Here is a 23,192-nt window from a genome sequence, read left to right as displayed (position 1 = left end):
TGTCAAGCGGATCTCGGGTCTGATCTACGAGGAAACCCGCGGGGTGCTGAAGGTTTTCCTGGAGAATGTGATCAGGGACGCGGTCACCTACACTGAACACGCCAAGCGCAAGACGGTCACTGCCATGGATGTGGTGTACGCTCTGAAACGGCAGGGCCGCACTCTCTATGGATTCGGCGGCTGAACAATTCGACCCTTTCTGACCAAACACAAAACAAAGGCTCTTCTAAGAGCCACCCACCGCCTCATAGAGAGAGCACTGACCTGGGAACGGGTGCGGGGATATATGCGGCTCGGGAATAGTTTTATAATTAAGGAGTTTTCAGGAACACAATACGGTGACGTGGGATCGGCGGCGTGCTGCACCGGTTACTGAGAGGAAAATTTCCCTGAATGAGTGCACTGAATTGTCCAGGGAACGTTACAAGTGAGTTTACCCGGACCTGCATTTCCCCCCTCAGTGAAATGCTCCTTCACTCCATTCGCTCTGTTTTGGTTCTATTTATCAGTCAGATGTTGTGATGTGGGACCGGGGGTTTCCATGGGAGAACAGGTTAAGCTGAGCCGCTGTGATAAGGGCCCAGTTTGTGATCTGGATTTTCCCTCTGACGGTTGTTTCTGACACTGATACTGAGAGGGTTTGTGAAATTGAACCGTTTGAGCTCAGTCATTGGGGACCTGGAATTACCACAGGCCCAACTCTCAAAGCCCGCTCCAAACTGAGACTACTTCTCATTGGTTGCTTTGCTTGAAAACTAATTTCCTTAACCAATCGGAAAGACGTCAATAAGAAAACAGAGCAAATTATTGGCCAGAATTGACCGATTTTTTAAAATTTGAAAAAGGCCGCCAATTTCAGTGTATGAAATCAGTGAATTACTCGGACATGTCGTTTTCAGACAAAGACTTAAAATCTCTTTGTAATAATATTATTCCGTATTACACGTCCCAGATTCCTAGCGCTGTTTTAAAAACACATTGTCCATAACTTGCGGAATAAAACCCCATTCATAGATTGCTGATATGGACAAATTTCACTTCTACCTGTAAAAATAACAAATTACAGGTTATCGATTGATTCCGTTGCAGGGACTGAACAGGAGCCGTGTGTCCTGAAAACGGAATCATTGACGAAGCCTGAAAATGAGCCTATTTTCTCCAAGACATTCATTCTGGATTGTGACACTGCGGGGAACGTGCTGCTAATATGCGGGATATTAATATCAGTAATTAATTATTTCAGAGATTGGCTCCGCAGTGAGAAAGAGGAAGGAACTGAATTCTGATTCTTAGCCCTGAAAGTGATTGTTTACGGGAAAACCGGGGGCGGTGTAAATCTGAATGAGAGCAAGAGCAAAGCAAAAGGGGAATTGAACGGACACCTGGCACGTGTTCACTTTATTGGGTCGTAAATTCTACAGAGACAAACATCAAAATGGGGCAGTTTCACTGACTTTCTTTCAATTTCCCCAATAGATTCAAAGGATGATGACCGAGTAAAGCAGCAATTCTGAATCTCAGTCTCTGGTCCTGTGTGTGAGTGTGGGATTCATTCTGTATCTCTCACTCTCTGGTACTGTGTGTGAGTGTGGGATTCATTCTGTATCTGTCAGTCTCAGGTCCTGTGTATGAGTGTGGGATTCATTCTGTATCTGTCAGTCTCTGGTACTGTGTGTGAGTGTGGGATTCATTCTGTATCTGTCACTCTCTGGTACTGTGTGTGAGTGTGGGATTCATTCTGTATTTCTCAGTCCGTGGAACTGTATGTGAGTGTGAGAGGGCAGGGACCTTTGTACAGGTCAGGTTTCTGATCCCCTCTCCCATGGGACTAACCTTTCAACCGAAACCCAACAGCCGCTGTTTAAAATGTATCCTTCACACTTCTCACCTGGTGCCTGCAATAGATGCTCTTTGTATAACTCCCCACATCCTTACTGTCCGGCTCTGTTTCCACTCTTCACTGTCCAACCACAGAGTGAGACTGGAACTAAACCAGGAACATTCACTATTGGTTTGGGGGGAGAAAGCAGCAATGATTTTAAATAGCAGGTTCTTCCCATTCTGAGTGTGAAACGGACACACTGGTGGGAATGTGAGACTGATATTGTGCCTCTCTGTGTCTCTGTCTCTAGCGCTGTACATGAAGGTGGGATACTGTTCCTGAGCGTGAAACGGACATACTGATAGGAAGTGCGAGACTGATACTGTGTCTGTGTGTATGTCTCTCTGTTTGTCTGTCGGTCTGTCTTTCTCTCTCTCTCTCTCCAGTGCTGTACATGAAAGCAGGATACTGTTAATGAGCGTAATATAGATACCCTGTTGTAAGGTAAAGACTCATTCTGTGTCTGTGAACAGACCTCCGGTTCTGTTGGTCAGACGGTCACTGTCCCTTCTATTATGTATGCGCCGGTCTGACGGTGCATTTACCTGTCTCCAGTCCAGGAAGGAAAGTTGGAGAGAAACAGCCTGTAACTGTCTGACACTGGACTGCCTGTTAGTGTTGAATATATTCAGTAACTAGCCGTCTCAGGGGATTGAGAACGGGACGGATAGGACACCAGTTACGATTGTCTGTCAGTCAGTTTCGGAGGAGAGAGAGACACAGAGAGATTGGAGGAGCCCAGAGCGGATAATTTGTATTTTCATCTTAATCAAACATATTTCTGTGTCGAACAATATAATAATGTAAAACCAGGTGTGGATTATCACATCCACAGCTGTGATTGGCTCCTGCCCCTGAATCTGGGGACCAGACACTGTGAGGAGCGCTGGCCTCAGAGTGTTTAACAGTTACTGAGCTGGGAAACGACAACTAACCCCCGAGAATCTGCAGCACAGGCCGAGCGGGGAGGAAAGCCTGTCCCGGGAATTGTCAATCTGGCGAACAGTTTGTCCTGTGAATGTGAAGATGTGAACATTGTGTCAGAGAGAGTGTGTTAAAGGGGCGGGTGGGTTAGATTAATGTCACTGTGTTTGTGTGGCCGGTCTCATCGCCGGATTTCCAAGTCTATTTGGAGTAATTTTTTAAAAAAATCCCTGTCAAAGGATCGCCCTCCTCCCCTGCCGAGCTCCGAAGTGGAAATTTAAGGTAAAGTTTCAGATCAATTCAAGATTTCAGCCGAAAAACGGAGATCATGTCAGCGATCGGGTGAGAGATCGCGATCAGTGCAGCAATGAAACGGATTTCAATCGAAACTGGTGCTTTTAATTCGGGTGAAAGTTTTTCGACAGCAAACATACCGGTGTTAGAGATAGGAAGGGGCTAGTCTGGGACTCTGGAGTGCCCGATTTGAATTGGAATCGGGGAGTTTAAGAGGAGAGAGAAACACAGAGAGGCTGGAGGGGCCGGGAGCTGACAGCAGGATGTCTCCGCCCCGTCCGCTCTGTGCCTTTAAGTTGCTCTGTGCCGCCGCCTCTCGTTTCATTTCTGACCCAGCTCTGACTGTCAGAGAGATTTTCGACAGAGTCCCGGACATGACAGACACTGCAGCCGCAGAAGCGGCTCCTCCTGCCGCCGCCGCTCCACCCAAGGTTCCCAAGAAGAAGAAGGCGGTTCCCCGACCCAAGACCACCGGTCCCCCGTTGGGAGAACAGATCCTCAAGATTGTGGGGGATTGCAAGCATCGCAAGGGGATATCCCTGGCCGCGATAAAGAAGGTTCTGGCTACCAAAGGCCTGGATGTGGAGAAGCTCCGGTCCCAGATCAAATTAAATATCAAGAGAAATGTGGAAAAAGGCTCCCTGGTGCAGATCAAGGGCACGGGCGCCTCGGGCTCCTTCAGAGTCGCTAAGAAGGAAACCCAGGCAAAAGTGGTAAAGAAGGTGAAGAAACAAGTGACCAAGAAATCTCCCGGAAAGAAACCAGCGGCCAAAAAAACAGCCGTCAAGAAATTAACGGCCAAGAAACCAGCGGTCAAGAAATCGACCACGAAAAAGGCGGCGAAATCACCAATTAAGAAGAAAGCGGCGGCGAAGAAGCCCAAGACCCCCAAGACAGTGAAGGCGAAGGCGAAGAAGGTGGAAAAACCGAGGGCCAAGCCCAAGCCGAAGTCAGCAAAGCCCAAGAAAGCAGCGGGCAAAAAGAAATAAAAAATCAAGTGCAACTTGTAACCATCTGAACCCAACGGCTCTTCTCAGAGCCACCCACGTCTCTCAGAAAAGAGCTGATCCCGGAATCAGATGATTCCTGTCCCGGGGCCGGGCTCAGATTTCAGACAGAAATCATTTCAAATAAACCCAGGGTCCTGGTGACTCGCTGACATTCGCTATCCCCGCCCGACCCCCACTGTCTGAAATAAAATAGAGAGAATGTGATGTCCGGGCCGGGCCTCACTGGAACTGGCGTGTGTTCGGCTCCAGTCACAGTTCATTTTTTCTTCCAGATTCAGGGCGAGAGTCGGTGACAGGGTAAAACTGGCGGAGATCGGCAGCTATCACAATTCAAACCCCAACACATGAGATTCTCCAAATCAGCTGGAATAAAGTGTTTGTAAACTGCTGAACCCGTCTGGGAGGGGATGTGTGGGGAGATCGAATCGGGTCTGGGACTGAAATGGAAGGAGGCGGGTTGACTTGTTATAGAAGGGACTGTATTTCGGCAGGAATATTACTGACTGTTAATTGTAACGGGGCTTATTGAAAAGCTCCGGGTTTCTGGAAATCCTTGAATATGAAGCCCGAGTCTGTAAGGGTTTGTGCGGAGCGCTGTGTTTCGGTTCTATTATCGATAAACGGTTTGAAATTGGCGGGCGGAGAAAGCTGGAGGTGGAGCTGGAAGATCAGAGGCCGCTCTCCGCTCTGTCCGTCACTCTGAATCTCTCCTCCCCTCTCTGTTTGATCTCTCACTCTGTCTCCTCCCCTCCCTGTTTAATATCTAACTCTGTCTCCTCCCCTCCCTCTCTTACCCTGTGTCTGTTTCAGTCAGGTCGGGGCAGGCTGCATAAAAACGGAAGCAGCATAAGTTTGTTATTCATTCAGCAGCGATTTGAGTGAACAATCATCATGTCTGGCAGAGGTAAAGGAGGCAAAGGACTGGGCAAAGGCGGAGCCAAACGGCACCGTAAAGTGCTTCGTGATAACATCCAGGGGATCACCAAACCAGCCATCCGCCGCCTGGCTCGCCGTGGCGGTGTCAAGCGGATCTCGGGTCTGATCTACGAGGAAACCCGCGGGGTGCTGAAGGTTTTCCTGGAGAATGTGATCAGGGACGCGGTCACCTACACTGAACACGCCAAGCGCAAGACGGTCACTGCCATGGATGTGGTGTACGCTCTGAAACGGCAGGGCCGCACTCTCTATGGATTCGGCGGCTGAACGACTCGACCCTTTCAAACCCGACACAAAACAAAGGCTCTTCTAAGAGCCACCCACCGCCTCACAGAGAGAGCACTGACCTGGGAACGGGGAGTGGAAAGATCTCGGGATGGGGAATCAGTTTCCGATATTTAATTAGTATGGGGAGATTCCCCAACACTCGGTACAGGGAGATCAGAAACAACGGCCGGGGTTCTCGGCCATCCCGAGAGAAGGAGCGGAATTCCCGGTTTCACGGTATAATTGAACAGGCGGTGATACAGAGTCTTTCCCCAGACATTACATTCTCCGCTCAGAGTAAAATCCCTCCTCACTCCCTCTCCCGCTGTGTTCTCTCTGCTCGGTCTTTATTTCCTGCTCTCATTCAATTATCAGTTCGATGTGAAGTTTCTGTTTGAGGAGCGGTTCACCGGGCCGGAACTGGCGGGATTTTTGAAATTGAAGCTGGACTTTGTCCCGTTCCGGAAAGCAATGACCGGGGCTTTATTCCCACTTGTTTACAGACAGATCAGAGAATGAACCGGAATGTGAAACAGCCTGAGATTTGAGATGAGTAGGAAATAATGGAGATGGGAAAGAGAGAGATTCTTAAACTGATGGAGGGAAATGAGATTTTCTTGAAACTGTTATTTGATGCTCTGAAATTGGCGGGCTTTTTCAAATTGATGATTAATTTCAGCTCAGCCAATTGGGGCCCAATATCTCCCGCCGTTTCGGTCTGACTGACAGAGCGCGGTTCAAACCTGCCAATCACAGGTCCGGAGCGGTCCCTCCCTGACTGGGGGGGGGGGGGGGTGAGACTTCAGCCAATCACAGGCCAGGGGCGGATCCCCTTAGACCCTTTAAAAGACGGCCCCAGAGCTGTCTCCGTATTAACAGTCTTTGTGTCTCAGGTTGTGTTGATATCAGTTCAGAAAATGGCCAGGACCAAGCAGACAGCGCGCAAATCGACCGGCGGGAAAGCTCCTCGCAAACAGTTGGCGACCAAAGCGGCCCGGAAGAGCGCTCCAGCCACGGGCGGAGTGAAGAAGCCTCATCGCTACAGACCCGGCACTGTGGCTCTGAGGGAGATCCGCCGCTACCAGAAATCCACCGAGCTGCTGATCCGCAAACTGCCCTTCCAGCGCCTGGTGCGAGAGATCGCTCAGGACTTCAAGACAGACCTGCGCTTCCAGAGCTCGGCCGTCATGGCCCTGCAGGAGGCCAGCGAGGCTTACCTGGTGGGCCTGTTTGAGGACACCAACCTGTGCGCCATCCACGCCAAGCGAGTCACCATCATGCCCAAAGACATCCAGCTGGCCCGCCGCATCCGCGGGGAGCGCGCCTAAACCCGACCCGGCTTCAGCACCAAGTGCAACAAAGGCTCTTTTCAGAGCCACCAAATCGGCGATGGAAAGAGCTGTGATCTCCAGGGTTGAAATGGCAGAGCCGTGAGAAATTTGCTTAAATGGGAAATGTATAAAGTGGAGGGAACTGATGTCAGACTGACAGGGACAGAATAAATACCTCACTCACATCCAAACACAAATTTCACACATTCTTTATTCAGTAATCGCTGTCACAATAAACAACTGATCATTCAGCATCTGTTGTATACATCTGGGTAAAATAACAAACCGAGGCAGACTTGTCCGAGGATGGGACGGTAAATAATGACAAGCGTCCCTGGTATTTCTGCATCCCACCCACCCAGTTAACAATTCTGACGGTTCTGGTATTTTGTCTCATTCACCAGACAAACTGCAAATTTCAATCTATTGGAGGTTGGCGACATCTGCGATCCGGAAGCGAGTACTGCAACAGACCGATATGGATCATTTGTATTTAACAAATTATTGTTAGTTTCTCGAATCGGAATCAAGTCCTTATCAAATTAATTCCTGATCCTACAGACAGTAACCAGCCCTTTCATAGATACAGTGGGTGGCTCTGAAAAGAGCCTTTGGGTTATCAGATTAAATCTTGGTCGCTTTATTTGCTCTTGGAGCTCACAGTGCTGGTTTTCTTCGGCAGCAGTACGGCCTGGATATTAGGCAGCACCCCGCCCTGAGCGATGGTCACCCGACCCAGCAGCTTGTTGAGCTCCTCGTCGTTGCGGATGGCCAGCTGCAGGTGTCTGGGGATGATGCGGGTCTTCTTGTTGTCCCGGGCCGCGTTGCCGGCCAGCTCGAGGATTTCAGCCGTCAGATACTCGAGCACAGCAGCCAGATAGACCGGGGCTCCGGCACCCACACGTTCAGCGTAGTTCCCCTTTCGCAGGTGCCTGTGAACACGGCCCACAGGGAACTGCAGTCCGGCCCGGGAAGAGCGAGACTTGGCCTTGGCCCGAGCTTTACCGCCGGTTTTTCCTCTTCCAGACATTTCCACAATCTCACAAACACTTTCACAAAGAATGAAGAATGATTTCCGTATTTACCCTTCTTATAGACTGAAAGGTCATCTGATTGGTTGTTCTTTAATACACCTCATTTGCCTATTTCATTAACCAATCAGATAGCTGGGAATCAGAAGAGGGCGGGATTTACCGGCCTCAACGGTCAGACCAGGAATTTGATGAATTTCAAAAAGCCCGCCAATTTCAGTGTAGTAAAGGACCGGATTTCGATCAATGTCGCCCTGAGCACAAGATTTTAAATCCGTTCTTTTTATCTTGTCTTATTCAGCGCTCCCCGTCACCAATCGCTGGAGCTATTTTAAAATCTGCTTTAAATTATGGCTCATTCTATCATCGCTTTCAAACTGTACCGTTCGGGACTAAATCCCCATTCACAGCATTCCGTGAAGGGAGACGTATCAATTTAGTCTTTATAAAAGTGACACGTTATAGATTGGTCCCTTCTCACAGGGCCGGGAGTGTTTCTGTGAAAAGACGGACCCGGACGGAGCTCTCATTCTGACCCTATTCCGCTGTGTTTCTGCAAGGGGTGGGTTTGCTGTTAATGTGAGGATTTTCACATCAGCTAGTAAACATTCGGAGACTGGATTCTTACAGTTAAATGAAACACGAAGGGAGTGAGACAGAATTGTAACGCTTTAAGAGCGAAGCAAAGGGGAAGGAGCGGATCAGTTTATGGGTTAGGGATTTCAACGGGGCAGTTACAGTATCACTTCATAATAAGATTGGAATAATATTACAGTATTAGAACAATGCTAAGTAAATATATAGGAAATGCAGCTCCTTCAGAGAGGTTGTGGGTGGCTCTTAAAAGAGCCGTTGTTTTTTTTCAGTACGTTGTGGAGCTTTACTTGGAGCTGGTGTACTTGGTCACCGCCTTTGTCCCTTCCGACACGGCGTGCTTGGCCAGTTCCCCGGGCAGCAGCAGGCGCACGGCCGTCTGGATCTCCCGGGAGCTGATGGTGTGGCGTTTATTATAATGGGCCAGGCGGGAAGCCTCACTCGCGATGCGCTCGAAAATATCGTTCACAAAGGAGTTCATAATGCTCATGGCCTTGGAGGAGATGCCGGTGTCGGGGTGAACCTGCTTCATCACTTTGTAGACGTAGATGGAGTAACTCTCCTTCCTCGACTTTCTCCGCTTCTTGCCGCCCTTGGCTGGTGCTTTACTCAAGGTTTTCTTGGCGCCCTTCTTGGGAGCTGCTTTCTTGTCCTCGGGCATTTTCAAACTCAATTTCAGACCCAGAAATGACCCAAATCCGCTCCGAGCTCGGATTAAATAGGCAGCCCCACAGCCCTATGGTAATGAGGGATGGGGGAAGGCAATGATTGTGATTGGACGATTGGGCGTGAGGACACAAAACATTTACTTTCATTCTCTGATTGGTTTCTTCAGATATCCAATCACATTTTGTATCTGCCACCAATCACAAACACGCTCACACTGCACATTGTCCGGTTTCAGCAATTTGTTCCAACTGTTGCAGTTCTGCTTCCGGCCAGTAGATGTCCCCAAACCTCAATATTTCTGCCATTTCGCTAACGTTACCTGTCAGTTTATCTTGTGAATCCCCGGGTGACCCTCAAGATATTCTGATTTTCCTTTTGTTATTTTTGTGTCTGTGGAACAATTTATTATTTCTTTTGATATTCCTTGATAATTTGATTTCTTGGTTCCTGTTTCCTTCCCTAATTGTTTTTGTGACTTCTTCCCAACCTCTTCCAATTCGCTTTTGTCATAATCTTATTTATTATCTATAAAAGAGAAATTCCATCAGCTTGTTGTGTCTGTTCAGGGGCTGATGTTTGGGAAATATTTATTGTCTATGTTTGTAGTGCCAGAAACCCAAAGGGAGCAATTCGGTCCCAAACTCCACAGAAACATTCCATTTCTCCCTCCTGGTGAAATAAGGCGCTATAATGGTGAGTATAGCTGCCTTCCAAGCAGTTAATTACAACAGGTTTGAATCCCAGCACGCTGAATTCAGAAACACCAAGACTGGAACCGAATTTGATGATGTTCAGAGGGATAGTGTTTCCAAAATACAAACGGGTCTAATTTAGATTAAAAATGTTTTAAATTAATTTATTTCCCCCATAACGTTGAATTTAACTCTGATCCTTTGTATTATTATGTGCCCTGATCTGTACAGTGGATACGGGACACAATTGCCCGGATTCAGTGAAATTAATTGATTTTCTGAAGTTTTTCCCTCTGCTGATTCCCGTTCCTTATTTAAATTATGTCGGATTAACCTTTCTGATCTATAGAAGGGTCATCGTCGTGAACCGTTAACCCGAGCTTCCCTTCTCCACAGATGCTGCCGGACCTGCTGAGTCATTCCAGCATTTTCAGTTTTATTTTTTTCTATATTTTATCCCTTTCACTTCTGACGGTCGCCGTTGAAACTTCCAGATTAGCGCTCAGTTTTTATTTGTGTTTCAGTTCGGTTTATTTGAATTAATATAAACTGTGTCCTGAGAAATCAGACAGAAATGTTGCGCAATGTGGAGTGAAATATAATGGGGCAACTTTCGATTGAGCAAAACAAATACTTTATTATGAATCAATTGTCTAATTTTTCACTAACAAAATATGAAAAAATACGAGATTAGAAGTTACAGAGAGAAACTATTTCCTCACATTGCACATTGTCCTGAATCTGCAACAACGACAGATAATGTGAATTTGTTCCACTCTGTTACAGTTCTCACTTATGGCCAGTAGATGTCAGACTGTATGTGAGTGTGGGATTAATTCTCTGCCTGTCGGTCTCTGGTACCGAAGATGAGTGTGATATTCAATCTATATCCATCAGCCTCCAGTACATTCTGTGAGTGTGAGATTCATTCTGTATCTGTCAATCTCTGGGAATGTGTATGAGTGTGGGTTTCATTCTGTGACTGGCAGTCTCTGATATTTTATCACAGTGTGGGATTCATTCTGTAACTCAGTCTCTGGGCAAAGTGCAAGTCTGGATTCCTTCTGTGATGTTATTTCAGGTTACAGTATGTTGCTTGAAACTGTTTCTTTAATTCATTAATGTATGCAAATCTTTCATCCAGCATTAATTTGTAAATATGGATACACTTTTGGATTTTGTTTAAATCAAACAACGTGTGTGAGTTTTGTTGTAGGATTACATCTTAATCTCTGTGAAGATAATTTACATTTCAATCTTTTACTGTGAAATTATTGGACTGGTATTTATTGTGTAGCTCAGTCTGGGCTAATGGAATTGATATTGTATCTTTCAATCTGACACTGTATGAGATTTTTGGACTGGTATGTAATGTGTGGTTCAGCCTGTACTAATGGAATTGACACTCTTAACTTTCAGTCAGACACTGCGAGAGATTTTTGGACTGGTTTCCAATGTGTCGCTGAGTCTACACTAATTGGATTCACACTGTCTGTTTCAGTATGATGATGTATGAGAATTTTGGACGGTATATAATGTGTAGCTCAGTCTGCACTAATGGAATTCATACTGTACCTTTCAGTCTGACACTGTGCAATACATTTAGACTGGTTTGTAAGGTGTAGCTCAGTCTGCACTAATGGAATTAATACTGTATCTTCCAGTCAGATACTGTGTGAGATTTGTGTACTGGTATGTAACGTGTCGGTCAGTCTGTACTAACAAAATCGATACTATATCTTTCAGTCTAATACTGCATGAGAATTTTGGACTGGTATATAATGTGCAGCTCAATCTGCACTAATGGGATTGATACTGTATCTTTCAACCTGACACTGAGATTTTTGGACTGGTATGTGATGTGTTGCTCAGTCTGCTCTAATGGGATTGATACATTGTCTTTCAATCTGATACTGTTTGAGAATTTTGGACTGGTATCTAATGTGTACCTCAGTCTGCAGTAAAGGAATTGAAACTGTACATTTCATTCTGAAACTGTGAGGATTTTGTACAAAAATGTGAGTCAAATATGGGTAACATCTGAACTGGTATCCAATTTGTATCTCAGTGTACAATATTGTCATGAATACTGCATCTTTAAACTCATAATGTGTGTGAGTTGTGGGCTGGTATTTAATTTGAATCTTGGAGTACACTATTGGGATTCATTCTGTACCTATCAATTGGTACCGTGTTCTATCTGGTAGTTAATTTGTAGCTAAGGCTGAACTAATGTGAGATTGACACAGTGCCTTTCAATCTGATACTGGGTGTGATTTTGGACTGGGAATTATTTATCTGCCAGTCAGCTGTACAGAGTTGTTGTGATATGGAAATTCCGTCTGTTTCTCCTGCTCTTTTTGACTGTTGGATTGGGATCAGTGTGGGACTGACTATTTCTGCTGTCTGAGACTGTGGGACTGATGACCTGTCTGTATCTCTGTGCTCTGTGAGTGATAATATACATACTGTGTGTGAGAAGGAGCTGGCTGCACTGTTCCTTGTGCCTCGAGTGGAGTAAACATCACACTGATTCCGGGTTCTTCAAGGATTTGCCTGTCGGAAGAAAAAGTATCTCTTGTAATTCAAGAACAGGTGAGGTAGAAAATACAAAAGTGATCGATTGAATCTCTCTGTTAATAATCATTGTAATATCCACAAATGAAAACCAGTGATACAAACAGTGTCAATGTCTGACTCCACTGCAGTACTGCAGCACTCAGCTTCTGCACACCAGGTGTGTTGGGCTGTTTTAAAATAATTTTGTGACGTCCAGGCACAACCCAACCACTGCACTGATCAATGAATGGGACTACCCGATGGGGCAGGGATCTTTGCACATATCAGATTTCTATTTCCCTCTCCCTTGGGACTAACTGTTCAACCAAATCAAAACAGCAACTGTTTAAAATGTGTCCTTCAAACTTCTCACCTGATGCCTGCAATAGATGCTCTTTGTATAACTCCCCACATCCTTACTCTCCGGCTCTGTTTACTGTTCATTAACAAACACTAAAGGTTAATGGGCAGGTTTAAAAAATCAGATTTAATACCTGCCACCAATCACAAACACGCTCACACTGCACATTGTCCGGTTTCAGCAATTTGTTCCGAACTGTTGCAGTTCTGCTTCCGGCCAGTAGATGTCCCCAAACCCCGGGTCATTGAAGTTTACAGATGAGAGAGGGACAGAAGATAAACTCATTCTTCACATTATATTGCACGGGTGGGATTTAGAAAAACTCCGAATGGAGACGAGCTGCAAGTACATTTTGTTAGACCAAACAATAGTTATAATAGTGTGTTAAATTCTTGTAATTGATTTACGGGGTACAGTCAATACCGAGGAAGACTGGGACAAAATAAACTTGCAGAATGGCAGTGGAAATGGCCATTGAATTTCAATATAGAAAGGTGTGAGGTGGGGCATTTCACTAAGGGGAATAAGGAGGCCACATACTGCTTGGGAAATAAGAGTCTAAATGGGGTAGAGGAGCAATGTAAATCGTGTCGTGAGAAATCAGAGAGAAATACTGCGCAATGTGCAGTGAAATATAATGGGGCAAATTCACAACTATCGAATGAGTGAAACAAAAACTTTATTATGAATCAATTGTATTCATTTTTCATCGTCAAAAAGTGCAAAAATACGAGAGTAAACGTTACAGGCAGAAACTTCCCTCACATTGCACACTGTCCTCTTTCTGTCACCATGACAGACAATGTGAATCTGTTCCCTCATTACAGTTGTCGCTTACCACCAGCAGAGGTCAGTCTCTCGTACTGTATATGAGACTGGGATTTATTCTGTATCTGTATCTCTGGTACTGTGTATGAGAGTGGGGTGTACTCTGTATCTGTCAGTCTCCAGGTACTACATATAAGTGATGCATTCATTCTGTACCTGTCAGTCTCTGGTACTGTCTGTGTGTGGGATACATTCTGTATCTGCCATTCTCTGCTACTTTATCTCAGTTTGGGATTCATTCTGTAATTCAATGTCTGTGACAATGTGCAAGTCTGGATTCATTCTGTATTCTTATTTCAGTTTACAATATTGTATTGAAACTTTATCTTTAAGACTTTAAATTATATACAGTTCTTCATCGAGCATTTAATTTGTTAATGTGGATACACATTTTGATTTTCTTGAATCAAACGACATGTGTGAGTTTTGGAGTATTATTACATCTTAATCTCTGAACTCTATTGTGAATGATAATGTACCTTACAATCTGTTCACGATGAAATTACTGGACTGATATGTAATGTGTAGTTCAGTCTGCAATAATGGGATTAATTGTGTATCTGAGTCTAACACTGTATGAGATTTTTGGACTGGTATGTAATATGTAGCTCAGCCTGCACGAAATGAATTTATATTGTATCTATCAGTCTGATACTGTATTACATTTTTGGACTGGAATGCAATGTACAGCTCAGTCTGCACTAATGGAATCGATACTGAATCTTTCAATGTGATACTGTATGAGATTTTTGGACTGGTGAGTAACGTGTAGCTCAGTCTGTGCTAATGGAATTGATATTGTATCTTTGAGTCTGATAGGGTATGAGATTCTTGGACTGCTATATAATGTGTGGCTCAGTCTGCACTAATTGAATCGATTCAATATCTTTCAGTCTAATATTCTATGAGATTGTTTGTTTTTATTCATTCACGGGATGTGGGCGTCGCTGGCAAGGCCGGCATTTATTGCCCATCCCTAATTGCCCTCGAGAAGGTGGTGGTGAGCCGCCTTCTTGAACCGTTGGACTGATATATAATGTTGAGCTCAGGCAGTACTAATAGAATTTAAATTCGATCTTCCAGTCTGATCATTTGTGATTTTTGGACTCATATGTAATATGCAGCTCAGTCTGCACTAATGGAATTGATACTGTATCTTTCAATCTGCCACTATGAGATCTTTGGACTGGTCTGTAAAGTGTAACTCAGTCTGCAGTAATGTGACTGTGCCATTCATTCTGTATCTGTCAGTTTGTGGTACTGTGTGTGAGTGTGGGATTCATTCTGTGTCTGTCAATCTCTGTACTGTGTGTGAGTGTGGGATTCATTCTGTATCTTCAGGTCTCAGGTACTGTGTGTGAGTGTGGGTTTCATTCTGTATCTGCAGGTCTCTGGTGCTGTGTGTGAGTGTGGGATTCATTCTGGATCTGTCAGTCTCTGGTGCTGTGTGTGAGTATGTGATTCATTCTGGACCTGTCAGTCTCTGGTGCTGTGTGTGAGTATGTGATTCATTCTGGATCTGTCAGTCTCTGGTGCTGTGTGTGAGTATGTGATTCATTCTGGATCTGTCAGTCTCTGGTGCTGTGTGGGATTCATTCTGGATCTGTCAGTCTCTGGTACTGTGTGTGAATGAGGGATTCATTCTGTATCTGCCATTATCTGCTACATTATCTCAGTGTGGGATTCATTCTGTAATTCAGTCTCTGAGACAATGTGCAAGTCTGAATTCATTCTGTATTTTTATTTCAGTTCACAGTATCGGATTTGAAAATGTATCTTTAATACTTTAAATTATATACAGTTCTTTGTCTAGTGTTTAATTTGTAAATATGGACACACTTCTCGATTTTCTTGAATCAAACATGAGTGAGTTTTGGAGTAGTATTACATTTTTATCATTCACAATAGAGTTCAGAGATTATGTACCTTTCAATCTGTTCACAGTGAAATTATTGGATTGGTATGTAATGTTTAGCTCAGTCTGCAATAATGGGATTAATTCTGTATCTCAATCTAATATTGTATGAGATTTTTGGACTGGTATGTAATATGTAGCTTAGCCTGCACTAAAGGAATTGATACTGCATCTATCAGTCTGACGCTGTATTAGATTTTTGGACAGGAATGTGATGTGTCGCTCAGTCTTCAATAATGGAAGTGATACTGAATCTTTCAATCTGATATTCTATGTGATTTTTGGACTGGTGAGTAACATGGAGCTCAGTACGTGCTATGGAATTGATATTGTATCTTTGAGTCTGATCGGGTATGAGATTCTTGGACTGCTATATAATGTGTGGCTCAGTCTGCACTAATGGAATTGATACTGTATCTTTCAGTCTAATACTGTATGGGATTTTCAGTCTGGTATGTAATGTACAGGTCAGGCAGTGCTAATTGAATTGATACTGTATCTTCCAGTCTGATCATTTATGAGGTTTTTGGACTCGTATGTAATGTGTAGCTCAATCTGAACCAATGGTATTGGTACTGTTTATTTCCGTATAATACTATATGAGTATTTACTAATATATCTAATATGTAGCTCAGTCTGCACTAATGGAATTTATACTGTATCTTTCAATCTGACACCATGATATCTTTGAACTGGTATGTAAAATGTAACTCAGTCTGCAGTAGTGTGATTGTGAGATTCATCTGTGACTGTCAGTCCCTGATACTCTGTGAGTGTGGGATTCATTCTGTGTCTGGCAACTTCTAGTACTGTATGTGAGCATGGGATTCTTTCTGCATCTGTCAGTCTCTGGAACGATATGTGAGTGTGGGATTCATTCTGTATCTGTCCATAATTATTCTCTCAGATTACATTATGGTGTTCAATACTGTAGCTTTAATATCTTAATGCTTAAGTAGTTGTTCTCATTATTTAATTGGTAAATATGGATACACTTTAGGATTTTATGCTGGAGGTTTTAATCAGATAATTTGTGTGATTTTGGATTAGAATTAAATCTGTATCTCTGTGAGCAATATTGTGAATGATAATATATCTTTCAACCTGATATAGTGACATTTTTGAATTGGTATATAATGTGTAGATCTGACTGCACTAAAGGAATTGATACTGCCTCTTTAAGTTTTATTTTATAAGATTTTTGGACTCTTGTGTAATGTGTATCTCGGTCTGTGCGAATAGAATTGATACTGTATCTTTAAATCTCTCGATACCTGTTTATAATGAACTCATAGTATATGTGTTTCTCAGGTTACACTGTCACAGCATTGCTCAATCTGATAATGTACATGAGTTTTGGACTTGCAATTTGTATTCGAATGGCACACAATTCGAATGGATACTTCATGTATTAAACTCACGTGTGTGTGTGAGAGAGTTCTGGGCTCGCACACAATTGGAATCTTGAGGTATCTGGGATCTAATTCATGGCGAAAGTTGTCCTTTTTTGAAATTGACAATCTGAAAGTATGATTTTGGACTGGGATTTTTGTATCTCCCTGTCAGCGGGACTGAGTTCGGGAGAAATGGAACAGCGTCTGCCTCACCTGCTCTGTTTGACTGTTGGATTGAAAATGTGTCTCTGGAACTTGGGATCAGTGTGGGACTGACTACTTCTGCTGTCTGAGACTGTGGAACTGATGATCTGTCTGTGTCTCTGTGCTCTGTGAGTGATAATGTACTTACTGTGTGTGAGAAGGAGCTGGCTGGACTGTTCCTTTGCCTCGGATGGAGGAAACTTCACTTTCATTCTGGCTCCTTCAAGGGTTTGCCTGTAGAAAGAAACATATATCTTGTAACGCAAGAACAGGTGAGGTAGAAAATACAGAAGTGATCAGTTAAATATCTGTTAATAATTATTTTGAATATCCACAAATGAAAACCAGTGATACAAACGGTGTTATTGTCTGACTCCACTGCAGCACTCAGCTTCTGCACACCAGGTGTGTTGGGCGATTTTAAAACAATTTAGTGACATCCAGACACAACCCAACCCCTCCACTGATCAATGAATGGGACTACCCGATGGGGCAGGGACCTTTGTACAGGTCAGGTTTCTCATCTCCGATGGGACAAACCGTTCAACTGAAAGCAAACAACCGCTGTTTGAATTGTGACCTTCACACTTCTCAGCTGATGCCTGCAATAGATGCTCTTTGTATAACTCCCCACATCCTTACTGTCCGGCTCTGTTTCCACTCTTCACTGTCCAATAACAATAAACAGGGTGAGACTGGAACTAAACCAGGAACATTCACCACTGGTTTGGGGAGAGAAAGCAGCAATGATTTTAAATAGCAGGTTCTTCCCACTCTGTCTCCCTCACCCTGGACACACCCTGGACACACACAGCCCGAGAATGAACTCTCCCTTCCCCCGCTCACTCCATGTTCCGGGACCAGTTCCTGATCCACTCCGCCTCTTACAAACAGCCCCCGGACTCCCCCTGACCTTCCCCCGGACTCAATGCCGATCTCTGAGCCCATCTGCGGACACGGTCCCGAAGCGATGAGCTGCTGTAACGAGGCTGCTCTTTGCTCCCTTCCCCCGGGGGCCGTGATCTCTCCATTCCCGGCTGTTTTAAACCATCTTCTTCCGCTCACTGAGGGAATGGCGCCCACAGGCCGAGCTGGGGGAGGGCAGCGCGCATGCGCTCATCTGCTCACCAACATCCAGCGCTGGGGGCGGGGCTGAGTCACGCATGCGCAGATATCTGGTTTAATTCCCAATACAAAAATCGATGGAAACTTTCCCCAATTGGAATTTTTCAGAGTCTGAGCAAAGGAAGTGGGTCTGGGGGAAAGGTCAGAGGGAATGGGGTCCACAGGCAGAGCAGGAACAGGCTCCAGAATGGAAAACAGATGGGATTCCACCAGTGCCTAACGCTGGAATCCAGACTGACTTTACAATCTCTAACTATTAAACTAGATGTTTCCATCCCTGCTGTTTCTCTCGGTATCTTTTGATGGTAAAGAGACTTCCAGAGATAAAGTGGGCGGCTGTGGAATGAGCCAAAGTATCCTGCTCATTCTTGGCCCCTTTGCTGATAACTAAATGTGTGACTCCGAAACTGGAGGGAGGATTTCTCAAACCAATCCTGGAGAAACAGTGGAGGAAAGTAGGAGTCGGTGTATCTGACAGCAACAGACCCAGATTAATTTAATTGGAGTGAAACTCTCGGTCACTGAGAGTAATATCGAACAGCCCTGAGCTGCAAAACTCCAGATGATACAACAGGAAAAGAGGGTTCAATGTGGCCCATTGTTTCTGTCAATGTCTGCACTGTCCCTGAGTGTGGGATTAATAGTGTGTCTGTCCCTTGTACAATATCAGTGAGAGATGAGATTGCATCTTCTGTCTCTCCAACGGGATCTTTCTCGATAAAACGGAACTTTACCGGTCATTCTAAAACTAATACTGTTTACGTCTGCCTGTCAATGCGTCCCTCCGCTCGATCTCTCTCTCCCTGGTGCTGGACATGAAGATGGGTTACGTTCTGATATAAAACAGATAGAATGAGATGTCCGGGCCGGGTCTCACTGTAACTGAGGATGTGGTCGGCTTCGGTCCCTGTTCGTCGTCATTATCTTTTCACAGATTCCGGGCGAGAGTCTCTGAGAGACGGTAACACTGGCGGATAAACTTTTAGTCGGTACTTTCAGTAATTTGTGTATCTGTACCCCTCAATCCCTTTGTTCCTCTATCCTGCTTAGACTCTTATTATCCAGGCAGTGTGTGATCTCCTTATTCTTCATTCTGTAAGTTTATTCATGTCCTCTTGCATTTTGACACATTCTACCTTTGTATTAACTGTACTCCCCAATGTGGTGTCATCGTCAAATTTTGAAATTGTCCTTCCGATTCCCGAATCCAAATCGTAATTTTAAATTGTGAACAACAGTGGTCCCAGCAATGATCCCTGTGTTAAACCACTTCTCAATTTTAGCCACTCTAATTAGCTACCCTTAACTCCTGTTCTCTGTTTTTTTGTTTTGTAGCCAGCTTGCTATCCATTTCGCCGCCTGTCCCCGACTCCACGTGCTCTGAACTTTGCCATGTGTCCACAATCGAAGACCTTCTGAAGATTCAGATGCATTACATCTACTACATTAACTTTGTCTACGCTTTCTATTACTTCTTCAAAGGATTTAATAAGGTTGGTCCTGTCCTTGTCCTGTTATTAGATTAAATCCTGGCCGCTTCACTTGCTCTTGATGTCCCCAGCTCTTTTCTTCGGCAGCAGCACGGCCTGGATATTAGTCGGCTCCCCGCCCTGAGCGATGGTCACCCGTCCCAGCAGCTTGTTGTACTACTCGTCGTTGCGGATGGCCAGCTGTAGGTGTCTGGGGATGATGCGGGTCTTCTTGATGTCGCGGACCGTGTTGCCGGCCAGCTGGAGGATTTCAGCCGTCGGATCCTCGAGCACAGTCGCCAGATAGACCGGGGCTCCGGCACCCACACGTTCAGCATAGTTCCCCTTTCGGAGGAGCCTGTGAACACGGCCCACAGGGAACTGCAGTCCGGCCCGGGATGAGCGAGACTTGGCCTTGGCCCGAGGTTTACCGCCGGATTTTCCTCTTCCAGACATTTCCACAATCTCACAAACACTTTCACAAAGAATGAAGAAATCCTCCCGCACTCGCCCTTCTTATACCTTCTGGAGGAGTACAGTGGGGGCAATTGTGATGGGTCTCTCTGAGTGTTTACACTGCCCGCTCACCCTCGCTGATATTCTATCTTTCAATTGCTGTAATATTGTCCTTTAGTAATATTGCTACTCATCCTCCTTTCCCTATTTCCCTGTCCTTTCATAAGATCTTACAGACTTGAATATTAAGCTGCCATTCGTGCCCAGCTTATAGTCAGGTCTCTGTAATGATTTAATATAATTATTTAACTTTACTCAATGGCTGATGTGAGCTGCGGCAAAATGTATTTCCAGCCGGTCAAGTATTGCAGGTATCGACTGTCTCTTCAGTCCGATATCAGGTGAAGAATTACTGGCTGTTGTGTAATTTCCATTGATTGGGGGTTGGCGTCATCTACTGGGCGGAAATGGGAACTGCAACAGAGCGAGAAAGGATCCGTCAGAAACCAGTTCAAATGAAGAACAAAATCCAACAGCCTGCAGTGTCTGTTCAGGGTCTGATGTTTAGGAGCTATTTTATCATGGTTGATTGTCAGCGATGGTGGTATAGTGGTGAGCATAGCTGCCTTCCAAGCAGTTGACCCGGGTTCGATTCCCGGCCATCGCAGTTAATTTGCTTCCTTCAGAAACTGAAAGTTTGTTTTCGAATTTGATGCAGTCAGCTGGATATTGTTTCGAAAATATAAACCGCTGTAATTATGTTAAAATGTTTTCAACGTTCATTTATTTTCCCTTTCGAAGGAACAGAGGAAAAACATACTGGGAATGGTGAGTTACCAAGGGGCTAATGAGAGTGAGGAAGGTAAATGATATGTTAGCCTTTATTGCAAGGGTGTTGGAATATAAGTGTAAGGAGGTCTTGCTGCAATTGAACTATGGGGAAATATTGTGTAAAGTTGGCCTATATTCGCTGGAGTTTAGAAGAATGAGAGGTGATCGCATTGAAACGTATAAAATTCTTAGGCGGTTTGACAGGGCAGGTGAGGAGAGGCTGATTCCCCTGCTGGAGAATCAAGAACTCGAGGTCATCGTCTCAAGATAAGGGACCGGCCATTTAGGATCGAAATTAGGAAGAATTTCTTCGTTGAAAGTGTTGTGAATCTTTAGAATTCTCCACCCCAGAGGGCTGTGGATGCTCAGTCGTTGAGTATATTCAAAGCTGAGATCGATAGATTTTTGCATTCTGGAGGAATCAAGGCATATGGGGATCCAAGTGCAGAAATCACTAACAGTGATTGATGAATCACTAAAAGAAAGTTAAAATGGAGATGATCTTTATCTCAAGGGAACGGGAATAAAAAGGACTGGAAGTGATGTCACAGTTATACAGTTGTAAACAATTTTACAACACCAAGTTATAGTCCAGCAATTTTATTTTAAATTTTTCACATCGTTCACCTGACGAAGGAGGAAGCCTCCGAAAGCTTGTGAATTTAAAATAAAATTGCTGGACTATAACTTGGTGTTGTAAAATTGTTTACAATTGTCAACCCCAGTCCATCACCGGCATCTCCACATCACAGTTATACAGAGCTCTGGTTAGTCCTCATTTAGAGCACTGTGTTCAGTTCTGGGCACCGCACTCTCTATAATGGCTTGGAATGAGAAGGGGTTTTTCACTTTGGGATTCGATGCAATGGGAGGGAATAAGAAAGGGTTTGGTCTTTTCAGATTTTTTCCAGTGGGAGTGAATGAGAAGGGATTTGTTCAATTGGGATTCCTTCCACGTGCTCTTGCGTTTACTGGGGAGACCTGTATGTTGCCAAATTGCTTTGTTTTTAACTCTGTGCACCCTCGTTTTACCCTAAATAGAAAAGTATAAATGTAATGAAACATGGAAAGGAAATTCGTCAGATATCAGGTTATCAGCGGAGCTTATAAGGCCGGTAGCTGCTCGCCAGAGAATGCTGAGCCCGATTGGCAATATCAGCTGACTGCCACTAAATGGGTACGGTCACAATACAAACCCAGGAAAATCAAATGAAGCAAAACTGGACATCAAATGAGAAAAGGGCAAACATTTATTTCATAAGGAGATGATATGTCACAGGCAGTTTTGCAGTCAGAACTTGTGATTGCGTGAAATTGACTGGTTGAATGTTGGACTGAAGTTTACATTCACATCTGTAGTAGGTAATTTCGGTTGGGCAAATGGCAGGCAGTCATCTCACAGGTAATTTCCGTTGGGCAGATGGCAGGCAGTCATTTCACAGGTAATTTCCGTTGGGCAGATGGCAGTCAGTCATTTCACAGGTAATTTCCGTTGGGCAGATGGCAGTCAGTCATTTCACAGGTAATTTCCGTTGGGCAGATGGCAGGCAGTCATTTGACAGATAATTTCCGCTGGGCTGATGGCAGGCAGTCATTTCACAGGTAATTTCCGTTAGGCAGATGGCAGGCAGTCATTTCACAGGTAATTTCCGTTAGGCAGATGGCAGGCAGTCATTTCACATGTAATTTCCGTTGGGCAGATGGCAGTCAGTCATTTCACAGGTAATTTCCGTTGGGCAGATGGCATTCAGTCATTTCACAGGTAATTTCCGTTGGGCAGATGGCAGTCAGTCATTTCACAGGTAATTTCCGTTGGGCAGATGGCAGTCAGTCATTTCACAGGTAATTTCCGTTGGGCAGATGGCAGGCAGTCATTTGACAGGTAATTTCCGCTGGGCTGATGGCAGGCAGTCATTTCACAGGTAATTTCCGTTAGGCAGATGGCAGGCAGTCATTTCACAGGTAATTTCCGTTAGGCAGATGGCAGGCAGTCATTTCATTCTGTGGAGCGATGGCCTTTTTCCGGTCGAATACTCTTGCTGTTATGTTTAGTGTTTCCGAGCATCAACCAGGACACGCTCTTCCTCGCCGCCAAAGCCACGGTGTGTGGTGCTGGTCTAAGTCCAGTATCAAGGGGAAAGGAGTCGGGGGCGGCTTAATCATCAAACTTTAATTCCCAAAAATGGATCGTTTTTTAATAAGAGAAAGAAGTTCTTCTGCAACAGAAAGTTCAATTAATGATGGACGCTCTTCTGCCATTTCGACCGGGTCTGAACCACCTCCGAATCACCTACCAGATCGAGGATGAAGCAGTATAGTGAGGCTTTTTTGAAATGAGGTTTCATCAGTTGTGCAAACGCAAACCAAGATCCAAAGCCCCAGTGTGTTATTTGCAGCGCGGGGCTTGTAAATAAGGGTTT

General features: G+C 44.6%; 1 protein-coding gene, 1 long non-coding RNA gene, 1 other non-coding gene and 1 pseudogene across 3 annotated transcripts in view; 1 reads left to right on the top strand and 3 right to left on the bottom strand.

The window, feature by feature from the left end:
* LOC137318381 (zinc finger protein 850-like) overlaps positions 1 to 17,112 on the bottom strand; it is a 263,722-nt pseudogene extending 246,610 nt beyond the window's left edge.
* On the bottom strand, positions 8,556 to 8,930 carry LOC137318412 (histone H2B 1/2-like). The gene has a single exon (XM_067981317.1). The coding sequence runs from the start codon at positions 8,928 to 8,930 to the stop codon at positions 8,556 to 8,558; it is 375 nt and encodes a 124-aa protein (XP_067837418.1).
* Positions 17,113 to 20,536: 3,424 nt separating the features above from the next.
* trnag-ucc (transfer RNA glycine (anticodon UCC)) lies at positions 20,537 to 20,608 on the top strand. The gene has a single exon. It is a non-coding gene; the product is annotated as a tRNA-Gly (tRNA).
* Positions 20,609 to 22,590: 1,982 nt separating this feature from the next.
* The window catches only part of LOC137318433 (uncharacterized), a 1,480-nt gene continuing 878 nt past the window's right edge, over positions 22,591 to 23,192 (bottom strand). The window contains exon 3 of the long non-coding RNA XR_010961899.1: positions 22,591 to 23,192. This exon is cut by the window's right edge and continues 5 nt beyond it. This is a non-coding gene — a long non-coding RNA (uncharacterized lncRNA).

Source organism: Heptranchias perlo, unplaced genomic scaffold (assembly GCF_035084215.1).
Source record: "Heptranchias perlo isolate sHepPer1 unplaced genomic scaffold, sHepPer1.hap1 HAP1_SCAFFOLD_70, whole genome shotgun sequence".
In the NCBI taxonomy this organism is placed as follows: Eukaryota; Metazoa; Chordata; class Chondrichthyes; order Hexanchiformes; family Hexanchidae; genus Heptranchias; species Heptranchias perlo.
The sequence above is the reverse complement of the archived record's forward strand: the minus strand, read 5'-3'. Positions and strand labels throughout refer to the sequence as shown.